Below are 21,872 nucleotides of genomic sequence, written 5' to 3' on the forward strand. Positions count from 1 at the left end.
TCACAAGTTGCCACATCATTGGGGGTTCACACAACGACAGCTTAGTCAGCGAATGATCCACCAATCAAGCACTTGGTCAGGTTCTTACTAGCCAGGTTCTTCATCATGAGCACAGACGAAATAACAACCGTGGTGGCAAAACCAAAGCCAGCCAAAAAACTCAAGCCTGCGCGCAAGCAAGTGAAAGCGGGAGATGTGGAAAGAAAGGAGACGCCTCAGACCGGGAAGGAATATAGTAAGTGTCAATGATGTCTGTCAACGAGGACTTTTCACGAGCGTAATTGCAGATATCTGGTACAACAAGTGGGCTGGAGGTGACCGAGAAGATAATTACTCCAAGTGAGTTTAATGCGTATCTATCCCTTAGTTCAATGTCTGACTCTGCTATAGCAAAGTAAAATCGCAAACTCGGTGCAACATCAAGAAGGACTCAGGCCTGACTCGAGCGAACACGACTGGTATTCGCTATTGTTGTCTGTTCTTTGCTCGTGGATGCTGCCCATATGGATGGGAGTGCGACTACCTTCACACTCTTCCCGACCCCGATAACGCATTACCTGATTCGAGTAAAGATTGTTTCGCTCGAGACAAATTCTCAGATTACAGAGATGATATGGGTGGTGTTGGTAGTTTCAACCGACAAAATAGAACGCTATACGTTGGTCGAATCAAGGAGACCGGCCCAGGTCCAGAGACAGAAGAAATTGTCATCAGGCACTTCAAAGAGTGGGGCGAAATTGAACGCAGTACGTTATTGAAAGCTTTTGTGGAGATGGCATCTAAAATATGCCCCCCCTTTCCTTACAGTCCGCGTGCTACAGTATCGTAGTGTCGCATTCGTAACTTATGTCTCGGAGTTCGGCGCACAGTTTGCAAAAGAGGCCATGGCGTGCCAGTCCCTTGACAATGATGAAATCTTGAACGTTCGATGGGCCACCGAGGATCCCAATCCGGTGCAGAAGGTGGCGGAAAAGCGGCGACTGGAGGAGATCGGGCAGGAAGCTATCAAAGCGCGGATGGACCCTCGTATTGTTGATGCCATGCGGGCTGTCCGTGCGTTAGAGGATGGAGATATGCTGGATGACGAAGGAGAAGTGGTAGAAGACCCAGAATCTGGCGACCCAGAGGCAAAACGGCGGCGAATTGAGCTGCCACCGCCACAAGAAGCGATATCAGAGCCTCCACTCCAGCCCCTTGGTCTGCTGTCAGCCGATACAATGGAAGGTCTCAAATACTTTGCCGAAATAAGAAAGCGGAACGGCGTCTCATTATCTGTCGTAAATCCAAAGGCAATACCTCCGAAACCATTAACTTCAGGGCTGGGAGTGGCGGACTACGGGAGTGACGAGGATTGAGGTCTGATCAGTTTTCGTTTGTACCAATCGGTAACTAGTCTGATGTCCGACCTGGCCAACAAGACCCTAATGTAGTCATTTCCACACGCTAGAGCCGCATCGTTCTAACAACCGATAGCCTTCGAACGTCACTGATCTGAGCGCTCCGGCACCCATCTCTACTCACCATTGGAACAAGAGCCCCTCCCTGCTCCATCAGCTGGCACTCTTGAAAATGTAAAAACGCTATGCAAATATAATAAAACCCCATACTGATCGTCACAAGTGGTACATAGACTCATTACTTCGATCGTCCCCGATGAGCTCGTTCGCCATTCGTTTGGAACCGAGATGTCAGGCACCTAGGTGGCCAGGTTAATGACTTCGAAATTCCACAAACGGAAACCACGAGTAAACCCCAAACCTCATGGCAATTGTCCATCTTACGTCTGTCGCCGAAGCTCTGCAAAGTCTATTCCCATGAATGCCAGTGGGTGGTCCACATCGTAGGCCAAATGTAATATTAAGTTCCGGATCTATATTTCACCAATCTCCACATTATGCCAGGGCCCAGTGACATCGGAGGGCTTCGGAAATGAGTGATTATGGCCATACTAAATATTGGGGAAGCAGACCATCCGTATTTATGAATGTCAGTAATTGCCTGGGATGGTGATTAGAAACGAAAGAACGGACCAGAAGAACTCGCGTGATCAGTCATTTGCATGGAGATCAAGTAACCGGCAAGTGGGTTGAGCCCCGGTCGACTCCGATAGCAAACCGACAAAGGGGTGCAGGAGTCCGATCACAGTAATACTCTTCGGCATGCGGAGACAAATACTACGTGCTTGTTCTTGAAAATGGACCTAACTGAAAGTGAAACGGGGATCTGCGTGATGGGATTATCTACCGCCAAATGGTAAAAGATCCTTGAGGAAAGCCTCGGTCAACTATGAGTGTTCCGTTGCGGGGAAAGCCGCCGTGGCAAGGCCATACCAAACGTAATAGAGACAAAAACTCCCGGTTCCAAAGGCCATTGGAATGGAAGTGTACCCCAATTTCAGGGGTGACGTCTTTCGTTGGCAAGCCTGACGTGCCAAAAAGAACTTTGGATGTAGACGCTGTGCTTTGCCTGTGCATGGCAGCCCTGAGGAACATGTGAGAGTGCAGTGCCACCCTACACGTTGTAAAGGCGCGGTGATATGGTACTACTTTAGGGATGAGTTAGGCGGCTGATTGGCCGCTCAAGCGCTCTCAAGGCCAAACAAAGAACCATTCTAAAGCAAATCATGAGTTGGGCCTGCCGCCTCTGCGTGATTTGCTATATTATTAAATCTGAAGGCTGTAGTAGTAAATAAGGCATACCAAAATTATTGTTTTTTTTTATTCCATCATCATCGGAGAGAAGGTGCATCGCCTGAACCTGCATCGCCGCAGCACGGCCCACTCCCCACGAGAGTTAATAATTCGATGGATTGTGCTTATACAAGGTTGTTCATCGTTACTATCAGTGCTGGTTGAGGGTGACTGTAGTGATCTTGAAATGTGGCAGGCCATCATGGGGAACTAGCGTGTACTATTTGGCGGCCCGACCCATGGATGTATAGTGGCTATGCCACCATTTCCTCCCTCAAACTCCCAACCATCTACTCTGAATTTCTCTTCGGAAAGCACAGCCGTTTTTGGCTGGTTGGCTGGCTCATGACATTTTCGAGTATTATGGCTATCCACAGAAATTCCATGCAGATATTCAAGGCGCTTTTCCTCTCATTTCTCCCACCCGCAGTGATAACTGGCTCCGGATAACTTGTGGGTCATACAACTGCGATGGTACAATAAATGTCAGTTTGGCCTTATCCGATTTTTACGACTGCGCTGCGTATCTCGGTACCTAGAAGGAACATCAGATCTGTCAGATCTCTAACCACATCTTGCCAGAACCTTGTGGAGGCAGGCGTCTTTGGGCGTCTCCCAAAAGAATTTGCCGAGGTTTGGTGAGATTGCATAGTCACCTCGGGCACTGTCTTAAATAGGTCTGTTTGCAGGAGGCTGAGTCCATATATAATCGCTCATCTGGCCCCGTATTCTTAGTACCCATTCACCACTGTAATGTCCTTCACCAACGATAATCGCTCTCGCCATATGCAGGTCCCTCAAATTCATCTAGAGTCACCTTCTGGGTCCGACCAAATGAGGCCTGCTCCCATGCAGTACGTTTGTTTTCGTACTTTCTGTCGTTGACTCTCGACTCATATGTCGGCTCGCATAGGCTTGACACTGGCTCCTTTTCATATGATATGTACGATGAACTGTCATACATTTATTCGTCTGCCCTATTCTCTACCGAAGAATGTAAGTCGATGCACGTCGTGTTGTCTATCCTCGAGCTGAACAGGTACCCAGCTGAACCTTACAACCAATCCTTCCCGCCATTGGAAAATCCGAGTCCTGATGATTTGTACCCTTCGCAAATTTTCAACCAACCTTACTCGGGGCCATTCTTAACTGGCCCTGAACCGTTTACACAGTCTCTTGATACCGTCCAAGTGACTCCACCTTCCCCACCATTACAGACGATGCTACGTGACAACACGCGCCTTATACCTATATATACGCCGTCTCCCTCCTCATCCTACGCCACACTCTCCCCCAGTCCCGGTCATGAGTCGCCTTCGTCTCCATGGTCTGAAATTACCACCCCTTCTTCCGAGGGTAGCCTGTCTCCCATGACCTCCCATTTAGGTCTTTCACGTCGAGGGAGCTCAGCTTCTCTCAGACATCACCATTCCCCAAGCGATCCCACATTTTATCTTCAACCTCCGGATGCACCTAGGCACGTTCGCTCGCATTCAGAGTCTAGCATGGCTCGTCCCGTCGCGAGCCCAGCGATGCTTGATGCCAACCAACGACGCCGACGCCACCAAGCGTCTCATAAGTGCGATGAGTGTGGTCAAACCTTTACAGCTGTGTTTAGCTTAAAGCGTCACATGCAATCTCACTCTGGTGTTCGACCATTCGTCTGCAACATTCCTGGCTGTTCTCAGGCGTTCTTCAATCAGAGCGACTGCAAACGCCACGAACGGAGCACGAAGCGTCACAAGGGTCTCACCTTTTCCGACTCACCTTAATTTTGGCGTGCTATTACAACCCTTTCACTTGAGTCTCCAGAAACGATAGCTACACCCTCCGTCTTGTCCTGCCTCATCCCCAACCATGCCAATCTTCAAATCTGACATACTCGCTCAACATCTCATCTCATCTCATTTCGACCATATATACCATTGGCCTTGCATACCCTAATTTTTTTGTGCCGTTCACTTTATTTTGGCGTCGTTCTGGCGCCCTCCTCATTCATACAATAATTTTTTTTTCTGTCCCCTCACTGCCAATTGTTGCTAATAATGATTGTATTGCCCTTATCGTGTACCTGGACCCTAAGTTGCTATGCGTTGTCAACTGGCCTTGTCGACGCAATGTCCTTATTGTCCTTATTCCTTTTTGTACTACATAGTCTTTAGTGATAATCTAAGATTGTTTGGTTATGCTCGCAACTGGCCATGGCAGCGCCGAGTCTACCCTGCACATGCTACGAAACCAGCGAAACAATTGGTTTGGTGAGTGAGTTTCGTAATTAGCCTAGGAAGTCAGAAGCTAGTACAACTTCACAGTACTGCATAGTGACATTTCGGGACTGACAAGCACAGACTGTACAGCACTGAGGGTTATCACAAAAAAATTTATAGAGTTAATTCTCGGTGTTCGATTGACATTTATATCATGGGTACGTACGCACACTCGGTGATCTACACCCCTCGGGCGCCCGGGTCAGGTAAGCTATCTATTATTCCTATTAGTGGATCCTGCGCAACAGACTTAATAACGGGCTCAATGACGGTTGCGCGTGGCGAAGTGACCCAAGCTCAAGTTCTAGATCTGTTTCATCATGACATGTCAAAAGTTTGACAATGATAGTACGTTCTCCTTGCGCGCCCCTCTCCCTCCGCGGAGGGCCTCATTCACACATCCCTACAGGCGCTTGTAGATCAGATCGTTCCTTTCAGGCTGGAACTAGCATAGCAGATCAACTTGACCGGTGGCGTCCCTGGGCTCATGATCCGGTTCGACATGTCAAAGTTAAGTTAACATATTCATGACAGTCCAGAGTTGGCCTGAGTCCGCGGCTCGTTCCTTGCATGCAACGTATGATAAGTGGCCTTTGGTTACCACATTCTGGCATTACCGCAGCTGAAGCTAGTCGAATCCTGAAAAAGGAAAGAATTATCGTGTTATCGGTGTGATTGAGGGCAGCAGACCTAGCAAACTCTGATAGCATGTACGTGAAGCCCCGACTTGGTCCACGACTGAGTATCCGAGCACCCGACTAGATGACTAGAGAGTTTGCCCCATGTAGGGGTCATAAAGATGAGAACATTGTGTTAGTGTCAAGTTTAGTTATCGTCGACCCTACCTGTAGTAGTATCTCCATGCATTTTTCGTGAACGATTAAAGCCACCACACACTAGAAGAGATGACGTTCTTTAAGTCCACGGAAATCAGGGAATAACTGTAGCCACTGCTGAATCACAAAAATAAGATAATCTTCCCTTTGCGCACTAAAAATATTTGTCACGATGACCCGTCTGGGAGACAACTAAAGCCAGGTGATGTGTTGCCTACTGATGGTAGGATAGTGTCATCCCATCTTGCAAGGCATGAGTGAATTGACATCCAAGCGTTTGAGGTAATTTCACGGGATAGATCCACAGATATGATATACACTTTTCAGAACGACAATTCACATGGCGATATAGCCGTACTTTCTTGCACTAGACTAGCAGTGCCTTTTGCGTAAGTGCCAGCCAGACGGGACGTATGCGAAAACTCACAGAAACTAGGATAATGTTGTCCTCGCCAATCATAGCCGCCTCCCAGTCATAAGGGGAATCACTCGGCATCACTTCAACACACGCAACACGGCCAGGAAGATACGTGTTGACTTCTTCGTCAAATGCTGAACACCGCGAATTCAGTGACTGGGGCATTCCTAAGCGCTTCCACAAAAGTTTTGGTTCCGTTGTTTGTTCACTTCGAACATCCCTCCTCGCTGCGTACTTGTTGAAATCATACACTCTTGCAGAATTTCCTTTTCTCCATGGCAGAAGTTGGATGAACTTCATGCCATAGACATAGCAAACCCAGACTTCGGACGGGCTACGAAGGAGCATATAAGTGCCATTCGGGCCCCACTGCGTCCATGGGACGATGCGTTTTGTGTACTGCGAGACAGCTCAACTTGAGCCATGATGGTGGACAAGGGGACGATCAGCACAGTACTCTCTTCGCTTGAATTGTTTGCGGGGGAGACCCGCATGGTGATGGTAAAGATGCGGTCACTGCGAGCGGAGAAAAAGGGAGTCTGAACAGTTTGAGGTGGAGACCATCCTGGAGTTGGCTCAGATCGAATCAACATATCTAGAACGTCGCCCTTCATCTTTGGATACTGCAGGCGCAAATGTAGTTGACATCCTTATATTCCTCACTCTCTGCACTGAAGCAGTCGATACTAAGGATGTCCAGACGGGGCGTTTCGTCACCCTCCATGGCGGCGACGCCAACCAAAAGTAAGTCTTCTGTGACGAAAGAAAAAGATCGAATGTCTGTGTCTCGAATGAACTTTGAACAGTTCTCAACAATCACTTGCAGCAATAAGCGTGAAAGACGTACGAGCTTCTGCTGACCCAGTTTCCAGTCCCAGATAGCTAGCTGAGAATTGAGATCATCTGCATGTTCGTGACACAGTATTGCGATGCGGGAACCACAAACTTGAATGTGGAATTTGAGCTCCTCATTCATGTCTGATAGCAGCTGCATGACGAAGGGCACGGCAGCCATTGGATGATGTTCGCCGGTCATTAAGGATCTTAGGTGTACATGGCATGTCCGGTTCGGGCTGTGGCATTTAGTATCAGACGTGCCTCTCAAAAATAGACGCATCAAAACGTACTTGGCACCTACAATTTCCAAAGCGACGATCAAGTTCTGAGATGTATCGATGGTGAAATCTCTGATCTCGAATCCAAAATCATTGACAATCCATTCCCGCTCGGGAATGCCTTTAAGTTTGCAGGGAAGTTGTACGCAAGCAAGCCCTGATCGTGACCGCATAGCCTGACACAATACTCCGCCGGACAGTTCCCAAGCATGACCGTCCATCATATTTATGAATTGGGAGTTTGGGAAAGCTAAGTTGTTCCAAGCCTGTTGGTACTGTCGACAAGCACGAAGGCGACCAGCAGTATCAAGACTACAGTGGCGTCCATTCTCGAACCGTCCAAAAAACAACTCGATTTTGTAGAGAAGTTGCGCGTTGGTGGTGACAACTGAACGAAACAATTGGCATACCTGGAATTCAGCGTGAGCAGCAGTATATAAAATGTGCATAATACGGTACATACTTGCTTGCATCTCAAAAGAGATACTATATCAAGTTCATCGAAAACTATAGCAATCAACTCGTTTGGGAGACGGAATGCTGCCTCAACATTTCCCTGCTGGTCGGTGTCCATGACCTAGGCTGAGTTAACCCTTTTGCCACTGAAGTTGAGTTGGTAGTAGAACGAGAATTTTTGAAGGGGGGTTCTTGGATGGGCGAAAAAATTTCGGAACACAGGTGCAGCACTCACCACTGATCAGTGCCAAACTATGCTGGAAAGATCTTGAAAAATCTTTTCGTTACCTTGCGAAGCAAGGTTAGTTGGATGATGGAACGATAAACAATTTTACACAATTGGTTGACTACGTCACTAATGCTAACTCGGTCGCTACGTCAGCGCATTGAAGAAACCAAATTCATGCCAAAACAAAAACAATCATAAGTCTGCATATTGAACACAACTTCGACGAGGCTCATATGGATCAAGTAGAGCGGGTGTCTGACCCCCCATCAGCTCTCTTCAAATCCACCGACCATCTCTTCGTATCGTCCACAGTCGCCTTTAAATCTTCAATCCTAAGATTCAGCATCTCAAGCGCATCCAAACCCATAGGCAACCGCTTAGGTATCTTTCCTCCCTGCACAACCTCATACACAGTCCGCGTGAGCTTGTGTGGATCTCCTTCCAAAACCGGGCTCTTCATTACCCGATGCAACACGGAAGTCGGGAAGGACTCGTCGACGTATGCTGGATGCTGCGGTAATACCACTATCCCTCTGTTTCCGTCTGTGTGGAATGCCCCGGGTTCAATGATGCAGATCTACTTCTTGTTGTGAGTATAAATTTATTGGTGGAGAGAACAACGTGCATTTATGTTCCAGGAATCTGGCAGCTCTTTCGCGAGAGCATCTGAAAAACCCTCCAGCGCTATGCATCAAATCAATCATCAGCACTTTCCACTTTCCTCGCATCAAGATTCCCACCATGTTTTCTGCAACACATCAGCATCATCTTAACCAACACCATATTCATACCGCACTCACGACGCAGCATAATAACCAAACCCAGGAAATGCGTGAAACCCAGTAGACGAACTGATTTGAAGAAGTATCCCTCCCTTGCCTGGTTGGTTTACCTCCCTAAAAAACTTCACAGCAGCACGACTAACATTCGCCGCGCCCCAAAAATTTGTCTCGAAAAGCTCACGCGCTTCATCATCAGGCGTGCCTTCGATTTCTGTGAAAACTCCATATCCGGCATTGTTGAACACTACGTCCAGCCGTCCGAACGCTGAACGTGTGCGCGCGAATGCTTCGTCGATGTCCTCTTGCTTCGTAACATCGACTTTGAGTACGAGGAGCTTGTCTGCTGAGTATCGGGCTGTGAGATCGGACAGGACTTGCGGTTTGCGGAGGGTCGCTACTACGATGTCGCCTTGGCTGAGTGCATACTCCGTCATAGACCTTCCGAATCCTGAGGACGTCCCCGTTACTGTGCGTGGCGCTTAGCATCAGTGAAATTGCTAGTGAGTAGAGGAAATTCTTACTAAACCAGACTTTGGAGGAGGCCATTGTAGCTTATTGACGATGTAATGATCCCCTTGGCCTGGCTATGGCTCTTATATCATTCACCATAATACCATTTAAGATCCGTTACGTAGTTGAACTTACATCATTTCGAAGTGGATACTTGGTAACCGCTATCAATCGAACTTGCGGCTGTCCCACACGACTATCCATAGCACCAGCGCTCTTCGGTCCGGTTCCTGGTGATTATCTGGTCACATCAGATGGACTGAGATTTCCCCTCAACTCGAGGACAGCCCTCGGCATTTGTCATTAGGAGGAAAATCATGAAGTTGGAGATTCCACTGTCTAAATATCATACTTGCATAGACTGTGCTCGAGTCGCAGACGAAGCACCGCCTTGATAGCTCTATAACTAGGTGAGTGGGCAGTGTATTATCAAGGGAAGGGCAACGATGGTACAAGGTGACTTAAATCATTTGATGCAGGAGGGAGCGGAGCATGTAGGTGCAGAGATACTACTCGATCAGCACATTGGCAAGAGCCCAGACAGCAAATTTTGTGGCACCGCAGAGTACTCGACTTCATTGACGATCATTCGAACCGAGTCATTCAAGGGTCTGCATTCTTTTTTTATGCGACGAAACCCAGTGCACGTACATTGCATATTTGGACGACTCGAAGCTTGTCCCCCTAGTCCAGCACCATCATGGTTCTTCCGTGAACCCAATAACTCATCTGTAGAACCGTGCTGGTATGACATTTACCCACCACTTAACAATCTCATCTGTTCACCGTTTCCGTGATGACGCGTTTGATCATGAAGAGACCAAGTTCATCCCAAAACAAAAACAATCATAAGTCTGCATATAGATGGATAACACAACTTCAACGAGGTTCATATGGATCAAGTAGAGCGGGTGTCTGACCCCCCATCAGCTCTCTTTAAATCCACTGACCATCTCTTCGTATCGTCCACGGTCGCCTTTAAATCTTCAATCCTGAGATTCAGCATCTCAAGCGCATCCAAACCCATAGGCAGTCGCTTCGGTATCTTTCCTCCCTGCACAATCTCATACACGGTCCGCGTGAGCTTGTGTGGATTTCCTCCCAAAACCATGTTCTTTATCATCTGACGCAACACGGAAGTCGGAAAGGACTCGTCGGCGTATGCTGGATGCTGCGGTAATGCCACTATCCCTCTGCTTCAGTCTGTGTGGAATGCCCCGGGTTCAATGATGCAGATCTACTTTCTTGTTGTGAGTATAAATTTACGGGTGGAGAGAACAACGTGCATTTATGTTCCAGGAATCTGGCAACTCTTTCGCGAGAGCATCTGAAAAACCCTCCAGTGCTATGCATCAAATTAACCATCAGCACTTTCCACTTTCCTCGCATCAAGATTCCCACCGTGTTTTCTGCAACACATCAGCATCATCTAAACCAACACCAGATTCACGCTGCACTCACGACGCACTATAATAACCACACATAGGAGATGTGTGAAACCCAGTAGCCGAACTGACTTGAAGAAGTATCCCTTTCTTGCCTGGTTGGTTTACCTCCCTAAAAAACTTCACAGCAGCACGACTAACATTCGCCGCGCCCCAAAAATTTGTCTCGAAAAGCTCACGCGCTTCATCATCAGGCGTGCTTTCGATTTCGGCGAAAACTCCACATCCGGCATTGTTGAACACTACGTCCAGCCGTCCGAACGCTGAACGTGTGCGCGCGAATGCTTCGCCGATGTCCTCTTGCTTTGTAACATCGACTTTGAGTACGAGGAGCTTGTCTGCTGAGTATCGGGCTGTGAGATCGGATAGGACTTCTGGTTTGCGGAGGGTCGCTACTACGATGTCGCCTTGGCTGAGTGCATACTCTGTCATAGACCTTCCGAATCCTGAGGACGTCCCCGTTACTGTGCGTGGCGCTTAGCATCAGTGAAATTGCTAGTGAGTAGAGGAAATTCTTACTAAACCAGACTTTGGAGGAGGCCATTGTAGCTTATTGACGATGTAATGATCCCCTTGGCCTGGCTATGGCTCTTATATCATTCACCATAACACCATTTAAGATCCCTCGCGCAGTTGAACTTACATCATTTCGTCACTTTCGACGTGGATGCTTGGTAACCGCTATCTACCGAACTCACTACCTGCTACTGTCCCACACGACTATCCCATAGTACCAGCGCTTTTCGGTCCGGTTCCTGATGATTATCTGGTCACATCAGGTGGACTGAGGATTTCCCCTCAACTCGAGGACAAGCCTCGGCATTCGTCATTAGGAGGAAAATCATAATGTTGGAGATCCACTCTCTAAATATCAGTTGAGTCGCAGACGAAGCACCACCTTGATAGCTCTAAACTAGGTGAGTATGCAGTGGATTATCAAGGGAAGGGCAACGATGGTACAAGGTGATTTAAATCATTTAATGCAGGAGCGGAGCATGTAGGTGCAGAGATGCTCGATCAGCAGATTAGCAAGAGCCCAGACAGCAAATTTTGTGGCACAGCAGAGTACTTGACTTCATTGACGAGCATTCGAACAGAGTCATTCAAGGGCCTGCATTCTTTTTGTATGCGACGAAACCCAGTGCACGTACATTGCATATTTGGACGACTCGAAGCTTGTCCCCACCATGGTTCGTCCGTGAATCACCTACCCATCACAGTCTGCCCATGAACATAGTAGTTCATCAACCTGTTTCTGAGTAAGGGTACCAATAATAACTGGTCGGCTTGTCGTTGAAGATGTATGACACAAACAGCATCGGCTGCTATGCGTTCCGCCGGAACTATCTGTCCAGGAGAGTAGAATCGCATAACTCATTGACAGCGGTTGATAGTGATTGAACGTGGAGGGTTTTGTAAGCTGTAACCAGGGCACATGCGGGCATTGGTCATGGCCTTGGTTTCGGGGGAAAGTTAGAATATGGCTTGGCAAGGAAAGAATGAACCGTCCCATAAATCCACTCCTAGATGGTCTGGTGACTTGATAGACTGGGGAGCCAGGTAAATCTGGGTTCAAATTCACGTCGGATATCCATTCTAGACTTGTGAAGATAATGGATCCGTATCACTTTGAATCTTACCTGAGTATATTAGAAATTTTGAGACGCAAGGTCTTTTACAGCGCGTACCAGCTGTAATTATACTGTCACGGCCCCGTTCAATGTTGTAAGAATGGCTTCTAGCTGGAATTGACATGCAACCATAGTTGTAGCTGTGAGGATGTACACGAGCAGGCAAGGATAAGCCTGAGCATGTTACGTGCTTGTCGCTGAGAGTCTCAGTATAGTCTGTAGGAAGCTATTCTTGTAGTAATGAGCGGGCGAATGAATTTAGTCCTACTCATAGCTTGGATGATAGAGATCACGTTCATTGGAGTTGTAGAGTGGGTGGGATACATGGTATTAAGCTATTTTTAGAAGTCCGACTCCGAGATCAAGTCTCTTCAGATCCACTGACCATTCCTTCGTCTCGTCCACAGTCGCCTTTAAATTCTCAATCCTAAGATTCAGCATTTTAAGCGCATCCAAACCCATAGGCAATCGCTTCGGTATCTTTCCTCCCTGTACAACGGTATACACAGTCCGCGTGAACTTTTCCGGATCTCCTTCAAAAACCGCGCCCTCCATCATCTGACGGAACCTCGAAGTCGGAAAGGACTCGTTGATGTATGCTAGATGCTGCGGTAATACCATTACCCCTCTGCTTCCGTTTGTATGGAATGCCCCAGGTTCAATGATACAGATCTGCTTTCTTGTTGTAAGTATAAGTTTATTGCTGGAGAGAACAACGTACATTTATGTTCCAGGAAGCTGGCAGCTCTTTTGCAAGGCCATCTGAGAAACCATCCAGTGCTGTCCATCAAATCAATCATCAGTACTTTCCACTTTCTTTGCATTAAGATTCCTACCATGTTTCCTGCAATACATCAGCATCGGCATCAGCATCATCTCAATCAATACCAGATTCACGCCGCACTCACGATGCAGCATAATAACCAAACCCAGGAAGCGCGTGAAACCCACCAACAGAACTAACTTGAAGAATTATTCCCCCCTTTCCCGGTTCATTCACCTCCCTAAAAAAATTCACGGCAGCACGACTAACATTCGCCGCACCCCAAAAATTTGTCTCGAAAAGCTCACGCGCTCTATCATCGGGCGTGCCTTCAATTTCCATGAGAAGTGCATATCCGGCATTGTTGAACACTACGTCCAGCCGTCCGAATGCCGAACGTGTGCGCACGAATGCTTCGTCGATATCCTCTTGCTTCGTAACATCGACTTTGAGTACGAGGAGCTTGTCTGCTGAGTATCGGGCTGCGAGATCAGATAGGACTTGTGGCTTGCGGAGGGTCGCTACTACGATGTTGCCTTGGCTGAGTGCATACTCCGTCATAGACCTTCCGAATCCTGAGGACGTCCCCGTTACTGTGTGTGGTGCTTAGCATCAGTGAAATTGCTAGTGAGTAGAAGAAATTCTTACTAAACCAGACTTTGGGAGAGGCCATTGTACCTCGTTGACGATGTAATGGTCCCTAGCTGTGACTTTTATGTTGTCCTATCATCCACCAGGACATCAGTCAAATACATTTTCAAAGATCCGTCAATGAGTCCGATAGAGAGCTGGTGGATCAACATCATGATCTCAGTTTGCGCAGTTGAACGTACATCATGATCATTTCAGCACCGTATGTGCATAGCCAGTTACTACCTGGTCTTACAAACCCAAAATAGAATGGTACAAGATGTGCATGAGATTGCAGTCTATCGACGGTTTGCCACCTCATGTCTACTGATAGCGGAATAACGTGAAGGGTTGCTCGCGGCAGAGCCCGCTACGGTCGTTTTTTTTTCCCAGTCATAATGCAAATCTATTGGTGTTATAAATAGAAATATCCTACACAGCCGAGTCGCGATACAAGTGGTAAACCCAGACAAGTGGCAAGATGGAGGTGAGCACTGTGTGAATGGCGAAATTGAAGTGGCTTTGATCTTTTTTTCTGCCGGGCTAATGCCACAGATACAACCAGAGGAGTCACAAAATGAAGGCGGTTGGTACAGGCTGGTGTTCCTAGTAAGTGCATCATGGGTTAGTCTACTTTCTCCTTTCCTTTCCCTCCCTTGTTCTTCTGCCTGTTTGTGTGCTTGGAAGAGTTGACCGCGAACATCGGATGTTGAGAAGCCCGCACTGATGGCTTACAGTATGGGGATAAAACGTCCTTCGACAGGTTCATCCGAAGGACGCAGGACCTTCATGGCTTGCACGCCGAGCTGAAAAGTCTAAAAGGGCCGGTCCGAGGTTAGTTTGTGTTTCGATCAACGATTTTAGTATGCATGCTGGTCGGCTGGCCGTTTTTCATCATGTTGTACACGTGAGCATCGTAGACGGCGAGAACAAGTGTGCCGGATCTTGATTTGAGTAAGTTTCATGCATCGAGATTAGTCTGAATCCGTTTTCTGCCGTATCGTAGATGTTCAGCTGCTTGAATTTGGTCTGTCCCGGCTGAAAGTATGTTCCGCGGTAGTCGGAGAGAATTCTCGGGTCACATAGCGCTTCCTAAGCGACTCGAGAGTGAGCGAGTTTTTGAAGATGTGCGAAGATCACAAATACTTTCGTTCGCAATAGTACATTTGCGTTCGTGCTCGAGCTGGCCATAGAAATTAAGGACATAGCCGTGGTCTGCTGTCCTAGTATGCTGTTCGCATTCGCGATTTTTCGCTTTGTTCGTCGAGTAGATCTCCCCGAGGCCATGGGCGACTGCCAACTCACTTAGAGCTGGATAAGTCTTCATAACCATCACAAAATTGTCCACAGCGTGTTCATTTTGCCGAAGTACAGACGAACATGACAGAGATGATGAAGATAGACCCGCCTGCGTAGCTAAAACTTTTTCTCCATTTGTAACAACAGGCCGAGAAGAAGATAGATTCTCTAGATCATTCAGCCATATAAAATGATTCGACGAATACACGTACCTCAGGGTAAAAATCCCAACTATAACCAGCAGAAAGCCGAGTGACCTCAGTTTCTGAAGGCTGAAGAAATCGAGACCAATCGAATCTCGCATTCACAAATGCGAGCCAATCGCGACCAAGTTCGATGTCGCACCCATTCATATAGACCGTCAAAATGTCTGTGAGGAATTGTAATAACCGTCGACGGTAGGAACGCGTGCCGGGCCAGCAGTCGACTTTACAGTCACCCCGTGATGGTTGGTGGCAACCGCAGTACATTGCAATTGTGCAGAAAAGACAACGACAAGACACGGTAGAATCAAGACTCGCATCGTCGACATAAATAACAGCAGGGGTATCACAGAAAGATCCGAAGACTTTGTCAGTAGTTGAAGACTAAAAACTGAGGTTGAGGTGCATGTCGTTCAGTCTAAAACCGTGCGAACCAAACTTGGAGTGAAAACTGGACAATGTGAGATCTGAGTTTGTCTGTTCATCATTTCGTAAAAACATCACATTGTTGTCGATTTGCATTGCATTGCTCGTGTCGTCGATCATGTTTTTGTCAATGCACAGTGCACGCGTTCAAGTTCTCCGAGTTGTCCGAGTCTGCATGTCAATTCGTTCATGACATGATCGATGAGCCACTGACTCGCCATGGTCCACAAAACCCACTGCAGCCGTCAGCGAAAGCAACCGGAACAAGGTCATGAGTTCGGAACCTCTCTAGCTTGAGACTAGCATAGTGTCTCATAAGTATCAGTGGCACAATAAGTTTAACTGTCACATCGACTCCATTCCTACGGGATGTCTAGATAAACTAGTTGAAGTTACTTTAGAGAAGTAGCTGGACTCCTCCATCAGCTCTCCTCAAATCTTCTGACCATCCCTTTGTCTCGTCCACAGTCGCCTTCAAACTCTCAATCCTAAGATTCAGCGCTTCAAGCGCATCCAAACCCATAGGCAACCGCTTCGGTATCTTTCCTCCCTGCACAACCTCATACACAGTCCGCACGAACTTTTCTGCATCTCCTTCAAAAACCGCGCCTTCTGCCACTCGACGGAGCCTCGAAGTCGGAAAGGATTCGTCAGCGTATGCTGGATGGTGCGGTAATACCATTGCTCCTTTGGTTCCATTTGTGTGGAATGCCCCGGGTTCAATGATACAGATCTGCTTTCTTGTTATGAGTATAAACTTATTGGCGGAGAAAACAACGTGCATTTATGTTCCAGGAAGCTGGCAGCTCTCTTGCAAGACCATCTGAGAAACCCTCGAGCGCTATGCATCAAATCGATCATCAGCACTTCCCACTTTCCTCGCATCAAGATTCCTACCGTGTTTCCTGCAACACATCAGCATCATCTCAACCAACACCAAATTCGAACCACACTCACGTGGCAGCATAATAACTCAGCCCAGGAAGCGCATGAAACCCAGCAATCGAACTGACTTGAAGAATTATCCCCCCCTTGCCCGGTTCATTCACCTCCCTAAAAAATTTCACGGCAGCGCGACTAACATTCGTCGCACCCCAAAAATTTGTCTCGAAAAGTTCACGCGCTTTATCATCGGGCGTGCCTTCAATTTCCGTGAAAAGTCCATATCCGGCATTGTTGAACACTACGTCCAGCCGTCCAAATGCTTCACGTGTGCGCGCAAATGCTTCGTCGATGTCCTCTTGCTTCGTAACATCGACTTTGAGTACAAGGAGCTTGTCTGCTGAGTATCGGGCTGCAAGATCGGATAGGACTTGTGGTTTGCGGAGGGTTGCTACTACGGTGTCGCCTTGGTTGAGTGCGTACTCCGTCATAGATCTTCCGAATCCTGAGGACGTCCCTGTTACTGTGCGTGGTGCTTAGCATCAGTGAAATTGCTAGTAAGTAGAGGAAATTCTTACTAAACCAGACTTTGGGAGAGGCCATTGTAGCTTGATGGCGACAATGTAATGAATCCCTCGGCCTGGCGGCCATCCTTTTATGCCATCCTATTGTTCATCAGAACAGTCATTAAAGGTCCGTCGCGCAGTATCATTTCGGCACTTTCAAAGAACTCCGCTGAGTAATTAACGTAGATGATTTGTAATGGAAATCACTTAGCAGACTTATCTAAGCAGCGTCTAAGTCCTGAACAGTCATGCCAAAGCGCATTATCCAAATTCAGACCTAGATTTACCAGTCCGTCTATCGACGGTTTGCCTCATAGTAGATGGACTGGTCACGAGTCTAGGCTCTCTCACACACCCGCCGATGGGTAGGAGTCTGAATCCACTGATGCATTTGCATTGCCTTGCTCAAGGCTCGTGTCGTCGATCGTGTTTTCGTCAATGCACAGTGTACACGTTCAAGTTGTTCTTTGAGTTGTCTACATGTCAATTCATTCATGATGCATGATCGACGAGGCATGGTCCACAAAACCCACTACGGCAAAAGCAACCTTTACATCCACAATTGCAGAAATCCAAAGCACTGACCAATTACCTGGAACAAGGTCAGAAGTCTGGAACGCAAACCTCTCCAGCTTGGGATTAGCATAGTGGCCAGTGTCTCATACGTATTTGACACAATCACTCTAACTGTCACACATCCCACTCGATTCCATTCCTATGAGTTGTCTACATATAGTGAAGTCACTTTAGAGAAGTATTTGGACTCCTCCATCAGCTCTCCTCAAATCCTCTGACCATACCTTCGTCTCGTCTACAGTCGCCTTCAAATTCTCAATCCTACGGTTCAGCAACTCAAGCGCATCCAAACCCATAGGCAACCGCTCCGGTATCTTTTCTCCCTGCACAACCGCATACACAGTCCGCGTGAGCTTTTCTGGATCTCCTTTGAAAATCGCGCTTTCCATCATCTGACGAAACTTCGAAGTCGGAAAGGACTCGTCGTTGTATGCTGGATGGTGCGGTAATACCGCTGCCTCTTTGTTTCCCTTTGTGTGGAATGCCCCAGGTTCAATGATGCAGATCTGATTCTTGTTGTGAGTATAAATTTATTGGTGGATAGAACAACGTGCATTTATGTTCCAGGAAGCTGGCAACTCTTTCGCGAGAGCATCTGAAAAACCCTCCAGCGCTATGCATCAAATCAATCATCAGCACTTTCCACTTTCCTCGCATCAATATTCTTACCATATTTTCTGCAACACGTTGACATCATCTGTACTAACACGAAATTTAAACTGCACTCACGACGCAGTATAGTAACCAAACCCAGGAAGCGCATGAAACCCAGCAATGGAACTGACTTGAAGAAGTATTCCCCCCTTTCCCGGTTCATTCACCTCCCTAAAAAACTTCACAGCAGCACGACTAACATTCGTCGCACCCCAAAAATTTGTCTCGAAAAGCTCACGCGCTTTATCATCGGGCGTGCCTTCAATTTCCGTGAAAAATCCATACCCAGCATTGTTGAACACTACGTCCAGTCGTCCGAACGCCGATTGCACGCGCGCGAATGCTTCGTCAATGTCTTCTTGCTTTGTAACATCGACTTTGAGTACGAGGAGTCTGTCTGCTGAGTATCGGGCCGCGAGATCAGATAGGACTTGTGGTTTGCGGAGGGTTGCTACTACGGTGTCGCCTTGGTTGAGTGCGTACTCTGTCATAGATCTTCCGAATCCCGAGGACGTCCCCGTTACTGTGCGTGGTGCTTAGCATCAGTGAAAATGTTGGTGAGTAAAGGAAATTCTCACTAAACCAGACTTTTGGGGAGGCCATTGCAGCTTATTGACGATGTAATGATCCCCTTGGCCTGGCTATGACCGGCTTTTATGCCCTTATCGTTCATCAGAACAGCTATTAAAGATACGTCGCGCAGTATCATTTCGGCACCTTGAAAGAACTCCGTATGGTCAATATTTGGTAATCACCATCTACCCAAGTCATTACTGACTGTACTCCGCAAGTCTCGGGATATACATGACTCCTTTTCGGTTTCCTAGTGATTATCTGACCACTTCGAGTCGATGCAACCTTCCCAACAGAGCAGTGTCACCTGGAATATCGAGTGTAGATACACGCGCGATAGCTGAAGTTGATTTGAGCTTACTAGTCGTGTATCGCAAGGATGTATCCCCGACTATACGAAGTACTTCAAGTTGTGCCCTGACAGGCCTTGATGCTCCCGTCCACTCGAGCTTCCCGGTGCTTCGAGTCCGCGTCTCTATCATGACGTCGACATTCATGATTTAAATTATGATGCATACATTGTATAGAGCAGTTCAAATTCAGTCTATTTGTAGATTCCTTCGTACGACCTAGGCTGATGAAATTTACCAATTGATTCAGACTAGCCCTTATACCTAGACTTTGGTCATTTCATTCTGGCGGAGTAGGTTTGCGGAGCTTGGGCTAAACCACATGCATATAAGTAGGAAACCCTAAACGTCAGGTCACTGATAGGACCTAGAGCGGAGGAGTTTAGTATTGAGTTTCCACAAATCTCAAACGACGTTAGACGATGTCGATGAAATTCCGTTATACGCTACCGCGGTGTATTCAAGCTTCAAGGTTTAAGCCTGAATGTAAAGTTTCGGCCATTTCCGAGTCGAGTGTTTCATCTTCGTATGCGCGTGACAGCGCAACTGTTCCAGCCTTCGAAGCTTCCAGGTCTAAGAACTTGGTGTAATAATATTAATATCATCGATACGACGCCTGGGTCCTGACTCCTGACAGCTTTTTATTCCCTGTCCCAGCCAAAATACGAGATTCGAAAGATAGACCAATCGTCTTGCAGGCTGAACAGTCTGTAATGAGGATCGAAATTAATGGGATCTGACTCGGACATGTGGCTTCAGTACTATGTGGCGGTTGTAACAGTGCATATTTGTACAGCTGAGCGCTGGGCCAAACTATGTGCAACAGTGACGTGAGTCTTCTAGGCTCGTTTCTGTGCACTAGCCCTACTTCTCGTTTTCGCTGATAATCGATAACCGCTGGCACTCAATTGTTGGAACAACAATGACCTAGAATGACGTCTACTATCACGAATACCTCGTGCCCCCATCACGGAGTTCTCCAGATTGAGCATGTTGTAGTTGCGCCACTAACCCAAGAAGAAGATTGCATTAACGTTGCGGTATTTCTTTCCCTTCGTTCAAGTTCCGTTTTGAATCACAAAAATTGATAGGGCTCCACAGAATGCACACTGCGGACCTTACATAACTCAACTGTCTGCGCACCCAACTTCGTAAATACCTCGCTGGCGACGGTGACAGCCCAATATGCCTACATCTAGCATAGAACAGACTCTGCTTGCTCAATTAACGCACCAGGGCTTCCATATAAAGTCTTTTCGACAACGAAGACTAGGCGCCCATCCGGTACGCATTTTGTCAGCATTGTAACAACAGTACTGACAAAGTGCTTGTTCAGGTTTTTGAAATCTCGCTAGCAGGCGGTCAAACTGTCTGGTTGTGGTTGCGACCCACCTCTTCTGACTCAGATTGGAGCCAACGGCTCTTTGAGAGCGAGACTGCCCTCCTCCGCTGGCTTTCCGCACACTCCGCGGTGCCCGCGCCCCATCTTCTGCATGTCCTGCCATGTAGCGCTAAAATCGCTCGGAATGCTTTCGTCACGCAGGGTTTGACAGGTGAACCCATCAAAAATTTATACCCGACGCTATCTTCACAGGCAAAGGTTTGTCTTTGTATGGTTAATCGCGTTACCCGGTCGCTTGACAATGCTTCAAAGGAACAACTGGTGCGGTCATATGCGGATTTCGCACTGAAGTTGTTCGACATCAATGTCCCACAAACGATCGGCTCCATCTCTGTCACGAGTTCCCCGGACGAACTCGTCGTAATACCGCGGATTTATAATGCTAATCACGCGCATGCCTCTGAGGTTTTTCCCACTTTGCAAAAATACCTCCAGTACCTTTCCACATTGAAGACAAGTCGAGCATTCGCTTTAGACACCGGGGATGAGAATAGGTTCAGAGCGCAAGCATCCGTATCGCAATTAATCGCGCACCTGCGGGTGCACTTGACTCAAGTCGATGAAAGGTGTGTTCGTCGCATGGTACTGGCGCATGACGGACTGGGAGACATGGATTTGATGATTGATTCCTCCGGCAACCTCACTGGTATCTTGGACTGGTGGATGAATTCGACATCACCTGCTATACTCGCTGCGGATTATCCTCCCTGGCTCAGATATGATGGAATCAACGACCCTCGATTTGCTGCTCCGAGGAAATCGTGGCTAGAAACACCAGAAGAAAGTGCAAGACTACGAAAAATATACCAGAGGGTACGACTCGCCTTTCATCGTGATAGTTATCTGCTCACACAGCTACCGTGACAGGCTGTGAAAGCCAATGACTTTTACTATACAGCACTAATGCAAGGCGCTCAGTTACGAGCGGCTGTAGGTTGGGTATTTGACACCGAAGACGACCCGTGCTGTGCAAGAATGAAACAGTGGACGCTGAGCGCTTTTGGTCCTACAATTGGAAGCCCCCCAAATGATAGATGCATCATGACATAGCTGCCGAGTCTTCCATCAGCTGTGCAGGGCCCAGGCATAGTTTCTTGTCTTATATTTCAATGTCTTTCATATGTAGTATGACTCTTCTTGTTTAACGTTTGATGCAGGCGCTCAGCGGA

At 47.5% G+C, this 21,872-nt stretch overlaps 9 protein-coding genes across 9 annotated transcripts; 3 read left to right on the forward strand and 6 right to left on the reverse strand.

Moving 5' to 3' along the window:
- Positions 1-105: 105 nt before the first annotated feature.
- EDB93DRAFT_1084491 (uncharacterized protein) lies at positions 106-1,355 on the forward strand (the record flags this gene model as incomplete). Its single annotated transcript, XM_041445839.1, has 4 exons — positions 106-235; positions 288-339; positions 391-746; positions 808-1,355. 4 exons carry the CDS (start codon positions 106-108, stop codon positions 1,353-1,355), a joined length of 1,086 nt encoding a protein of 361 aa, XP_041308123.1.
- Positions 1,356-3,300: 1,945 nt separating this feature from the next.
- EDB93DRAFT_357198 (uncharacterized protein) lies at positions 3,301-4,620 on the forward strand. Its single transcript, XM_041456174.1, has 4 exons — positions 3,301-3,367; positions 3,483-3,544; positions 3,604-3,686; positions 3,738-4,620. Exons 2-4 carry the CDS (start codon positions 3,525-3,527, stop codon positions 4,460-4,462), a joined length of 828 nt encoding a protein of 275 aa, XP_041308124.1. The 5' UTR covers positions 3,301-3,367; positions 3,483-3,524; the 3' UTR covers positions 4,463-4,620.
- Positions 4,621-6,129: 1,509 nt separating this feature from the next.
- On the reverse strand, positions 6,130-7,900 carry EDB93DRAFT_1249995 (uncharacterized protein; the record flags this gene model as incomplete). The annotated part of the gene is made up of 7 exons (XM_041452935.1): positions 6,130-6,165; positions 6,221-6,610; positions 6,664-6,776; positions 6,836-7,007; positions 7,059-7,284; positions 7,339-7,736; positions 7,790-7,900. 7 exons carry the CDS (start codon positions 7,898-7,900, stop codon positions 6,130-6,132), a joined length of 1,446 nt encoding a protein of 481 aa, XP_041308125.1.
- Positions 7,901-8,131: 231 nt separating this feature from the next.
- EDB93DRAFT_357660 (uncharacterized protein) lies at positions 8,132-9,413 on the reverse strand. Its single transcript, XM_041456176.1, has 5 exons — positions 9,315-9,413; positions 8,812-9,259; positions 8,752-8,759; positions 8,637-8,695; positions 8,132-8,588 (listed from the first exon to the last, which is right to left on the reverse strand). Exons 1-5 carry the CDS (start codon positions 9,337-9,339, stop codon positions 8,250-8,252), a joined length of 879 nt encoding a protein of 292 aa, XP_041308126.1. The 5' UTR covers positions 9,340-9,413; the 3' UTR covers positions 8,132-8,249.
- A 1,247-nt stretch (positions 9,414-10,660) lies between these two features.
- On the reverse strand, positions 10,661-11,322 carry EDB93DRAFT_1337049 (uncharacterized protein; the record flags this gene model as incomplete). Its single annotated transcript, XM_041455350.1, has 3 exons — positions 11,268-11,322; positions 10,765-11,212; positions 10,661-10,712 (listed from the first exon to the last, which is right to left on the reverse strand). The coding sequence occupies exons 1-3, from the start codon at positions 11,290-11,292 to the stop codon at positions 10,661-10,663; spliced, it is 525 nt and encodes a 174-aa protein (XP_041308127.1). The 5' UTR covers positions 11,293-11,322.
- A 1,187-nt stretch (positions 11,323-12,509) lies between these two features.
- EDB93DRAFT_358083 (uncharacterized protein) lies at positions 12,510-14,132 on the reverse strand. The gene is made up of 5 exons (XM_041456177.1): positions 13,791-14,132; positions 13,288-13,735; positions 13,216-13,223; positions 13,101-13,159; positions 12,510-13,051 (listed from the first exon to the last, which is right to left on the reverse strand). The coding sequence occupies exons 1-5, from the start codon at positions 13,813-13,815 to the stop codon at positions 12,710-12,712; spliced, it is 882 nt and encodes a 293-aa protein (XP_041308128.1). The 5' UTR covers positions 13,816-14,132; the 3' UTR covers positions 12,510-12,709.
- A 1,586-nt stretch (positions 14,133-15,718) lies between these two features.
- EDB93DRAFT_1205366 (uncharacterized protein) lies at positions 15,719-17,185 on the reverse strand (the record flags this gene model as incomplete). The annotated part of the gene is made up of 5 exons (XM_041450982.1): positions 15,719-16,433; positions 16,483-16,541; positions 16,598-16,605; positions 16,658-17,105; positions 17,161-17,185. 5 exons carry the CDS (start codon positions 17,183-17,185, stop codon positions 16,098-16,100), a joined length of 876 nt encoding a protein of 291 aa, XP_041308129.1. The 3' UTR covers positions 15,719-16,097.
- Positions 17,186-17,797: 612 nt separating this feature from the next.
- On the reverse strand, positions 17,798-19,449 carry EDB93DRAFT_1320878 (uncharacterized protein). The gene is made up of 4 exons (XM_041454924.1): positions 18,957-19,449; positions 18,454-18,901; positions 18,371-18,374; positions 17,798-18,230 (listed from the first exon to the last, which is right to left on the reverse strand). Exons 1-4 carry the CDS (start codon positions 18,979-18,981, stop codon positions 17,895-17,897), a joined length of 813 nt encoding a protein of 270 aa, XP_041308130.1. The 5' UTR covers positions 18,982-19,449; the 3' UTR covers positions 17,798-17,894.
- A 1,037-nt stretch (positions 19,450-20,486) lies between these two features.
- On the forward strand, positions 20,487-21,753 carry EDB93DRAFT_1103631 (uncharacterized protein; the record flags this gene model as incomplete). The annotated part of the gene is made up of 4 exons (XM_041447324.1): positions 20,487-20,585; positions 20,638-20,901; positions 20,956-21,516; positions 21,571-21,753. The coding sequence occupies 4 exons, from the start codon at positions 20,487-20,489 to the stop codon at positions 21,751-21,753; spliced, it is 1,107 nt and encodes a 368-aa protein (XP_041308131.1).
- Between the last annotated feature and the right edge of the window lie 119 nt (positions 21,754-21,872).

This window comes from Suillus bovinus (assembly GCF_016758785.1).
Source record: "Suillus bovinus strain UH-Sbo-P2 chromosome Unknown EDB93scaffold_24, whole genome shotgun sequence".
NCBI classification, from domain to species: Eukaryota; Fungi; Basidiomycota; class Agaricomycetes; order Boletales; family Suillaceae; genus Suillus; species Suillus bovinus.

Coding starts and splice junctions, on each gene's coding strand:
- EDB93DRAFT_358083 (XM_041456177.1), bottom strand. CDS start 13,815: ATGGCCTCTCCCAAAGTCTGGTTTA. Junction 13,736..13,790: donor CTCTCCCAAAGTCTGGTTTA/GTAAGAATTTCT, acceptor CACCACACACAG/TAACGGGGACGTCCTCAGGA. Junction 13,052..13,100: donor CAGCTTCCTGGAACATAAAT/GTACGTTGTTCT, acceptor ACAAGAAAGCAG/ATCTGTATCATTGAACCTGG.
- EDB93DRAFT_357198 (XM_041456174.1), top strand. CDS start 3,525: ATGAGGCCTGCTCCCATGCA. Junction 3,545..3,603: donor ATGAGGCCTGCTCCCATGCA/GTACGTTTGTTT, acceptor CGGCTCGCATAG/GCTTGACACTGGCTCCTTTT. Junction 3,687..3,737: donor CCTATTCTCTACCGAAGAAT/GTAAGTCGATGC, acceptor ACAGGTACCCAG/CTGAACCTTACAACCAATCC.
- EDB93DRAFT_1320878 (XM_041454924.1), bottom strand. CDS start 18,981: ATGGCCTCCCCAAAAGTCTGGTTTA. Junction 18,902..18,956: donor CTCCCCAAAAGTCTGGTTTA/GTGAGAATTTCC, acceptor CACCACGCACAG/TAACGGGGACGTCCTCGGGA.
- EDB93DRAFT_357660 (XM_041456176.1), bottom strand. CDS start 9,339: ATGGCCTCCTCCAAAGTCTGGTTTA. Junction 9,260..9,314: donor CTCCTCCAAAGTCTGGTTTA/GTAAGAATTTCC, acceptor CGCCACGCACAG/TAACGGGGACGTCCTCAGGA. Junction 8,589..8,636: donor CAGATTCCTGGAACATAAAT/GCACGTTGTTCT, acceptor AACAAGAAGTAG/ATCTGCATCATTGAACCCGG.